We start from the raw sequence: 8,843 nt of genomic DNA, 5'->3' as shown, positions 1-8,843 counted from the left end.
CTATCTCTCTACTGCGTGACGTCACGTGTGGCAAGTTCCACGGCAACGCTGGGTCGCAGTGGCGTCACGGTGCCATCACATGGCTATCGGGGATGAGAGGGAATGAAAGAGAGTGAAAGAGAGTGAGAGAGAGTGAAAGAGAGTGAGAAAGAATGCAAGAGAGTGCGAGAGAGAGTGGGAGAAAATGCGAGAAAGAGTGAGAAATACTGAGAGAAAGTAAGAGAGAGTGCGAGAGAGAGTGACAGAGGGTGCGAGAAACTTCGAGAAAGAGAGCGACAGAGAGTGAAATAAAGTGAGAAAGAGTGCGAGAGAGTGAGAGAGAGTGCGAAATAGTGAGACCAAATTCGAGAGAAAGTAAGAGACAGTGAGAAAGAATGCGACAGAGAGTGAGAGAGGGTGCGAGAGAGTGCAAGAGAGAGCGAGAGAGAGTGAGAGAGAATGCAAAAGAGTGCAAAAGAGCGCGAGAGAGAGTGAGCGAGAGTGCGAGAGAAAGTGAGAGAGAGTGCGAGAGAGTGCGAAGAAGTGTAAAAGAGAGAGAAAAAGAGTGAAAAAAAGTACGAGAAAGTGCGAGAGATAGTGAGAAAAAGTGAGAGAGAATGCGAGAGAGAGTGAAAGAGGGTGCAAAAGAGAGTAAGAGAGGATGCGAGAGAGTACGAGAGAGAGTGAGAGAGAATGAGAAGGAAAGTGAGAAAGAGTGAAAGAGAGTGCGAAAGAGAGTGCGAAAGAGTGAAAGAAAGTGAGAAAGAGTGCGAAAGAGTGCGAGGGAGAGTGAGAAAGAGTGAGAGAGGATGCGAGAAAGTGCGAGAGAGTGAGAAAAGGTGGAAGAGAATACGAGAGAGAGTGAGAAAGAGTGAGAGAGTGTGAGAAAGAGTGAGAAAGACTGCGAAAGAGTGAGAGAGAACGCGAGAGAGAGTGAGAAAAAGTGAGAGAGAGTGCGAGAAATAGGGAGACAAAGTGCGAGAGAGAGTGAGAAAGAGTGAGAGAGAATGCGAGAGAGTGCGAGAAAGAGTGAAAAAGAATGCGAGAGAAAGTGAGAGATAGTGCGAGAGAGGGTGAGAAATAGTGAGAAAAAGTGGGAGAGAGTGCGAGAGAGAGTGACAGAGAATGAGAAAAGTGCGAGAAATTGATTGATTGATTGATCTTTATTTAGCTTTCTCAGCTACTTAAAATACAGTTTTAACAAACATTTGCTATAACATATGTTTTAACATTCTTTTAAATGATTCAAATCTTTCTTTACTTTTTATTTCCTCTGGTAAGGCGTTGTACATTTTTATCTCTTCATAAAACATATTATTTGTGCGCTCCTCGTTTTTCTGAATTTTATTTTAATGTCTCCAATTTGCTTCGTTTTTCTTTCACTTTCTATTATTTCTAACCTATCTCTTAATAGTAACAAGTTTCTTAAGATCTTAAAAATAAATAAACAAACATTATAATATAACCGTTGTTTTATAGACATAAAGTGCAGTGCATCCCGCATACATTCTACTTTGGTATACCTATCACATTGTAATATTACTCTCATAGCCCGATTTTGTGCTACCTGCAACTGACTTTGCTGTGTTTCACTCATATTTAGTAATAGCGTCGCGCAATACTCAAAGTGTGACGCTATGATTGTCTTGTATATAATACATCTAGTGTACGCTGATATAAAGTTGCCTATTCTATGTAAGAAACCCGTTTTTTAATCTATTTTCTTTAGCATATAATCACATTGAGCTTTAAATCTTAGTTTGTCATCAATAATTATATTTAGATACTTCATTGTTTCTACACGCTCTGTCTCAATACCGTCCAGGCACACACACACACACACACACACACACACACACACATTTCAGTGTAATATTACCTCTCAATTCTTTTCTTATACTTCTAACTATCATAAATTTCGTTTTTTCCGCATTCATTTTTAGCTTGTTTATATTCATCCACTGCTCGACTACAGTGAATGCTGTATTCATTTTACTCTCTAAATCCGTGCTACTTTCTCCACTTACGTATATTAAGGTGTCATCAGCAAACATTTTTATACTGCATCCTTCTGGAAAGATTTTGATTATATTCATTTATATATACTACAAATAACAAAGGTCCCAGTACTGATCTCTGTGGTACTCCATATTCTGTTGTTAGTAATCTAGACCACTTATGATTAAATCGCACTTGCTGTTTTCTATTGCTTAGATACGATTTAAGCCACTCTAAGACTACTCCTCTAATTCCATGCTGATACAATTTCCTTAATAATCTTTCTCTGTCTATTGTCTCAAACGCTCTTTTAAGGTCCATGAAAATTACTCCCACCGTTTGTTCCTCACTTACTACTAGTTTCAATTCGTCAATGACAGTTTGAATCGCTGTTTCGCGCGAATACTGTTTTTTGAACCCCGACTGATGCTCTATAATAATAGCATTACTTTCTAGATACATTTCAAGCTGTTCGTTTACTACTACTTCTAATACTTTCTCGAATACTGGTAATATATTAATAGGTCTGTATTCACTTGCTTTTCTCGCTTTATCTATTTTTGGTATCGGCACTATCGTCGAAGTTTTCCATCTTTCCGGACAGCAACCAACTCTCAAAAAACTATTTCTTACATTTGCAAACTCCTCTTTTATTGCGCAGAAAGCTGCTTTTAATACATCACTAGTTATGCCCTTATCCGTACTTTTCTTTTTTGGTAAGCTCATAACAATTTTTTCTAACTTGTCTACCCCTATCATCTCGAAACTCTCCATACTTCCTTTGTCCTCGATAACATAAATAATGTTTTTATTTGTACCGCTGGACCTACCTACATGTATAAATTGAACTATATTATTAATACTCTTTACGTAGTAGAAATTAAACTTATCGGCTATATTCGGCTCATCAATATTATCTAAGATTCCAAAATCTATATTTTCTACTATCTTTGTTTCTACTGGCTTACCTTTAATTATTTCTTTCAAGGTTTTCCACATAGTCGTAAAATTTTCCTTGTTGAGATCTATCATATTTTCATAATACTCTCTTTTTTATCTTTAATTACTTTTACAACTGTATTCCTTTCAGTTTTAAATTGCAACCAATTTTGCTCACTATTTTCATAAATCGCTTTCTTGTATACTTTATCCCTTCTATCATCTGCTTCTCTTATTTCATCTGAGAACCATTTTTTCCCTTCCCACACTTTCGGAATTCTAAACTTTCTTATCGGTGCTACTACATCTAACGCTTCTACTATACTGTCAACTAGCTTTGTCGCTCTCATACTGACATCCATATCTCGTCTTTTATGCAATTTATTTTCCACTAACCTGGTAAATTCACTTACATCAAATTCCTTAAAGCTTCTAGCGCTAAATTCTCTATAGTTATTTTTACTTCTATTAGCACCAAATTTAACTTGAAGCCATGCGTGATCTGTAATTTTAGATTTGTAAACTACCTGTACTTCTAAACTATCATTATTAGCGAAGATTAAATCAATGATTGTCTGACTGTCTTTCGTGATTCTTGTCGGTTTATTAACGTATTGTTTCATACCTAAGCTCAGCATTATCGTTTGCAGCTTCTTCGCATAAAAGGAATCTATCATAAAATCTATATTAAAGTCACCAATTACTATACATTCTTCTTTTATTGTTAACTCTTCTACTATATCTTTTAGAAATTTCATGAAGTCACCATGTAACACGCTTGATGATATACTACCATTATCACTCCTTTACACAATTTTTCTTTTACATTTACCGCTACACACCAACAGTTCAATTTTAAGGTTTTTGCTAATACTATTTCATATTTAACATCGTCCCTTATATATAAAACAACTCCTCCTGTATTTCTGTTCTCAGTATTACACCTAACTATACTATAACCTTGAACGCTCACTTCACTATCNTCAATCTCATCAGTCAATCTAGTTTCCGACAGTGCTAAGAATGCAGGGTTTATTTTTTTCAAAATCTGGTGCTGTATCTCATCTTTATGCGCCGTTAAACTTTGCGCATTTGTATATAGCATTAGCTCCACATCTTCCTGTAGTTGCTATTTAGTGTCCTTCCAGCCAACTGTCCTCTTCTCTTCTTAAAATGCTCTCTTAAAAGATGGACACTCTATACTGAGAGCATCGTGCTCGTCATTTAATTTCAGGTTATATGTTCAAATTTTGAACATACAATTTACACACTTCTTCTTTGTCGCTAAGCAGTCAATCGAGTTGTGATACTCTGCACATTTGTAACATGTCTCGTCTCTCACACAGTTTTTAGCTATGTGATAATAACCCCAGCATTTAAAACATCTTTTAACACTAACATGATTAAATACAGGACATTTTTCCTATCCTATATTTAGTTTATTTTTCTTCAAAATTAACTCGTGTGTTTTATCATCTGTTTTTAATATTAGTGATTCCTCTTCACATTTTCTTTTTTTAGACTGGTTGTTATTATTTTTCTTTTCTTTAATTATTTTTTTCACTATTCGCATATTTATTGTACTCATTTTATTCTGCCTTTTTATCGTAGATATAAGTTTATCATCATTTAAATTTATCTCTTCTATCCCTACATTAATACATTTTAATTTTGGCTTTGATTGTGGTGATTCCACTACTTTATAATTTTCTCCTAGTTTAGCTTGAACTGTCTCCTTCACTTTTGTTACTTCCTCTCCAGTTTCACATCCCATTATTACAGTTCCTTTGCTTCCTTTTCTTAATTTCGTTACTCCCATCGCCATGATCTTAATATCCACTTTTTCTTTTATTAACTTTTTTGTGGTTTCACTTTCTTGTTCCAATTTTGGCTTCACAATTATAATATTTTTTCTCTTCATTTCTTTNACTGCTTCACTGTAGCTTCTTTGCGTTCCTGACGCTGGTTTGCGCACTACTCCCTGTATCATTCTTCTTAGATTTTCCAGTTCGTGTTTAACGTTTCTCAATTCCTCTCGCGAACTATCTCTTTAATCATCATTGTGATTTCTTTCTTACTTGTTGTTTCATCTTTGATTTCTTTCACAGTTCTTATAAGATAATCTATTCTTATATCAATGCCAGTCGATCCACTCATTCCTGATGATTTATTTCCACTACTCGGTGCTGTGAACGATCCCGCAGAACCTGTAGATCCTGTAGATCCTGTCCTATCCCTGCTGTTCTCCGCCGTCGTCGGCGCTTTCTTCATATTTGCTTCTTGGCCGTTTTCAACAAAAAACTTTGCAAATGTAGCACGACATTGCACCAATTCTCGATTTCTATCATATACTTTATGTTTACATACACATCCCGAGTGGTAAAAAAGTTTGACACAAGACCTGCACTTAACATCTTTGTTTTATATTGCCTTCTTACATGCCGAACATCGGTATTCTGCATATTCATCGTCCATGCCAATAATTACCGACCAGAATCGTTAATATCAGCGCAAGCGATCATTCACCTGTAATCCACTTACACACGTCAACACTCTTGTGTCCACGTAAAATGTATACTTGTCTTGCAAGACAAAGTGCATTTCTTGTTCGGGACTTCAATGTCCCGAACAAGAAATGCACTTCTCACAGTCACAATTGAGCATATCATAACTAGATAATACTCATAATTACTCACTTTCTATGGCTCTATAAGTTAAACCACTTTTTACCACACTCTCTGATTACTTACTCACTAAAAACTTCTAATTTTTACGGAGCGATGTGTGACACGTCTTCTCTACTCGCGAGAGAGACAGAGAGAGAGTGCGAGAGGGAGTGAAGGAGAGTGAGAGAGAATGCGAGAAAGAGTGGGAAAGAGAGTGAGTGCGAGAGAAAGTGAGAGAAAGTAAGAGAGAATGAGAGAGAGTGCGAGAGAGTGAGAAAGAGAGTGAGAGATAGTCAGAGAGAGTAAGAGAGTGTAAGAGAGAGTGAGAGAAAGTGAGAGAGAATGAGAGAGAGAATGAAAGAGAGTGAGAGTGCGAAAGAGAGTGAAAGAGAGTGCGAGAGAAAGTGAAAAAGAATGAGAGAGAGTGCGAGTGAGGGCAAGAGAGGAAGTCACAGATAGTGCGAAGGAGAGTGAAAAAGAGTGAAAAAGAGTGAGAAAGAGTGCAAGAGAGTGCGAGAGAGTGTGAGAGAACGTGCGAGAGAAAGTGAAAGAGAGTGAGAAAAAATTGCGAGTGAGAGTGAGAGAGAGGCAGAGAGAGAGTGGGAGATAAAGTGGATGAGAATGAGAGAAAGTGCGAGATAGTGAGAGAAAGAGTGAGAGAGAGAGAGAGAGAAAGAGAGTGTGTGAGAGAGTGTGAGAGAGAGTGAGAGGGAATGCGAGAGAGAGTGCGAGAGAGTGCGAGAGAGAGTGAAAGAGAGTGAGAGAGAGTGGGAGAGAGTTGGAGAGAGATTGAGAGGGAAAGTGAGACAGAATGAGAAGGAGTGCCACAGAGAGTGAGAGAAGATGCGAGAAAGTGCGATAGATAGTGAAGGAGAGTGCGAGAGAGAGTGAGAGAGAGAGAGTGAGAGAGAGTGCGAAAGAGAGTGAGAGGGTGCGAGAGAATGCGAAAGAGAGTAAAAGAGAGGGTAAAAGAGTGCGAGAGACCGAGAGAGAGAGAAAGTGTGAAAGAGTTTGGGAGAGAGTGAGAGAGAGTGGGAGAGAGAGTAAGAGAGTTGGAAAGAGAGTGAAAGAGAGAGAGTAATAGTGGAAGATAGAGTGGGAGAAAGTTGGAGAAAGAGTGAGAGACAGTAAGAGAGAGTGAAAGAGAGTGAGAAAGAGTGGGAGGGAGAGTGATAAACAGTTAGAGAGAGCGAGAGAGAGTTGGAGAGAGAGTGAGAAATTGATTGATTGTGATTGATTGATTTTTATTTAGCTTTCTCAGCTATTTTAAATACAGTTTTAACAAACATTTGCTATAACATATGTTTTTATCATTCTTTTAAATGATTCGTCTTTCTTTACTTTTTATTTCCACGCGTAAGGCGTTGTACATTTTTATCTCTTCAGAAAACATATTTTTTGTGCGCTCCTCGTTTTTCTGAATTTTATTTTAATGTCTCCAATTTGCTTCGTTTTTCTTTTACTTTCTATTATTTCTAACCTATCTCTGGTAACAAGTTTCTTAAGATCTTAAAAAACTAAATATACAAACATTATAATATAATCGTTGTTTTATAAACATAAATTGCAGTGAATCCCGCACATTCTACTTTGGTATACCTATCACACTGTAATATTAAGTGCGGCGTTATGATTGTCTTGTATATAATCTAGTGTACGCTGATATAAAGTTGCCTATTCTATATAAGAAACTCGGTTTTTTTAGCATACCTATTTTCTTTAGCATATAATCACAATGAGCTGAGAGTGACATATTATATCAACATACATCTTTGGTTTGATTTCTTCATTGACTAACATGTACAGCTTGCCAGTACGTGTCGAACCGTTAGTCGCATACCCTCGATTTCGAAGACACTGTTCTAATGCATTCAATATGCATTTTCACGAATTTATTTACATGACACACGATGTCGACCGCTTGTGGAAAGTGTATGCGTGGAGGCAGTGTGTTCCGCCCTCCCTGGGGGGGCTCAACTATCCAAAAACTAGACACATAGGTTTGGGGTAAACCTCGTTTTGCGTGAGAAATGCATGAATGGACGCAGTGCAACTGCAATTACGACGCTATATAATTTGTTTTGATTTCTTCGTTGTAAGCGTGTAAGCAGGCGTGTAAGCAATTAATACTTTTATTATGTTTTAGGTAGTAACGTAAGTTAGTATATGCAAATTAGAAAACACCATTGGCCTACAAGTGCTACAAATGTTTATATTCTTTTCTTGGAAAAAATAAAGAAATAAATATTTTACTATTGTTAAGAATTGAGAAAAAGAGATAAAATGGAAAAAAGATGAATGTGAAGATAAATGTAAATTCTACAAAATGTGTGATATCTCGTAAAACTTACTTTTTTAAAACAAGGAAAAAAGGCGCCAAGTACACGCCAAACAAACATATCTTTCTCTACAAAATATGTTTTACAAAAGAAATGATATCAAACATAGCACCAATGTACACTTGTGTACATTTTAATTAAAAACATTATGTAAAAACTAACAAATATGAAATTATTGTATCAATAGTTAGGCTTTGGTTTTTGTAAAAAGTCGATACATAAAAAATAATTAAGGCAAAAAAACTTGGCGTGGCTGCATCGAAAATTACACCAGAACTCTTTGACCTGCGCGGTTTATGTCACATACAAAACCAAACCAGTCAGGATTGCACTAAAAGTGAAATAATAACTGAAAAATAAGCGTTATCACCAGTATCAGACCATCTTCGATATATGTATAAATATTGCGAGACTAACTCCAAGTGCCTCGGTGGCCTAAGAAGGAAGGCGATGGCACAGAAAGCCGGAGATTCCAGGTTCGACTCCTGGCCGAGGAGATTTTTTCGCAATATTTTAAAAATTAGGCGGGTATCCGGGGCCTCTCACATATGAGAGACTCCGGATACCTCTCGGCTAGATAAAAATCTAGCATCCCATATGAATTAGAAATTGAAATTTCAATTTAAAAAATACTCACTTGTAAAAATTTACAAGTTGAACATGTTACATGTGTATATATATACAGGGTGAGTCATCTGAATCTATCACCTCCAATAACTCGTTTGTGTGGCCAGGAATCGAAAAAAGTTTCATATAAAAGTTGTAGGGTTTCGAGGCGGAACCAAAATGGCGTACCTTTCAACTTTTGATTTTGACCGAAAGTGGGTTACTTCAACCGGAAGTGGTTTTTTTTAAATGGAAACCCCCCTTTTTGACACCGGAAAATGAAAAAGCGGAAAATTTTACGTTCAGATATAACCTT

General features: G+C 36.9%; 1 protein-coding gene across 1 annotated transcript; it reads right to left on the bottom strand.

Moving 5' to 3' along the window:
- Window positions 1-2,109: 2,109 nt before the first annotated feature.
- On the bottom strand, window positions 2,110-4,906 carry LOC109862510 (the record flags this gene model as incomplete). The annotated part of the gene is made up of 5 exons (XM_020442585.1): window positions 4,579-4,906; window positions 3,763-3,933; window positions 3,095-3,658; window positions 2,946-3,002; window positions 2,110-2,807 (listed from the first exon to the last, which is right to left on the bottom strand). Coding segments are annotated over exons 1-5 (1,818 nt in total), but the record flags the coding sequence as incomplete, so codon positions are not given.
- Between the last annotated feature and the right edge of the window lie 3,937 nt (window positions 4,907-8,843).

Source organism: Pseudomyrmex gracilis, unplaced genomic scaffold, assembly GCF_002006095.1.
Source record: "Pseudomyrmex gracilis isolate BER0280 unplaced genomic scaffold, ASM200609v1 scaffold_1898, whole genome shotgun sequence".
NCBI classification, from domain to species: domain Eukaryota; kingdom Metazoa; phylum Arthropoda; class Insecta; order Hymenoptera; family Formicidae; genus Pseudomyrmex; species Pseudomyrmex gracilis.
The sequence above is the reverse complement of the archived record's forward strand: the minus strand, read 5'-3'. Positions and strand labels throughout refer to the sequence as shown.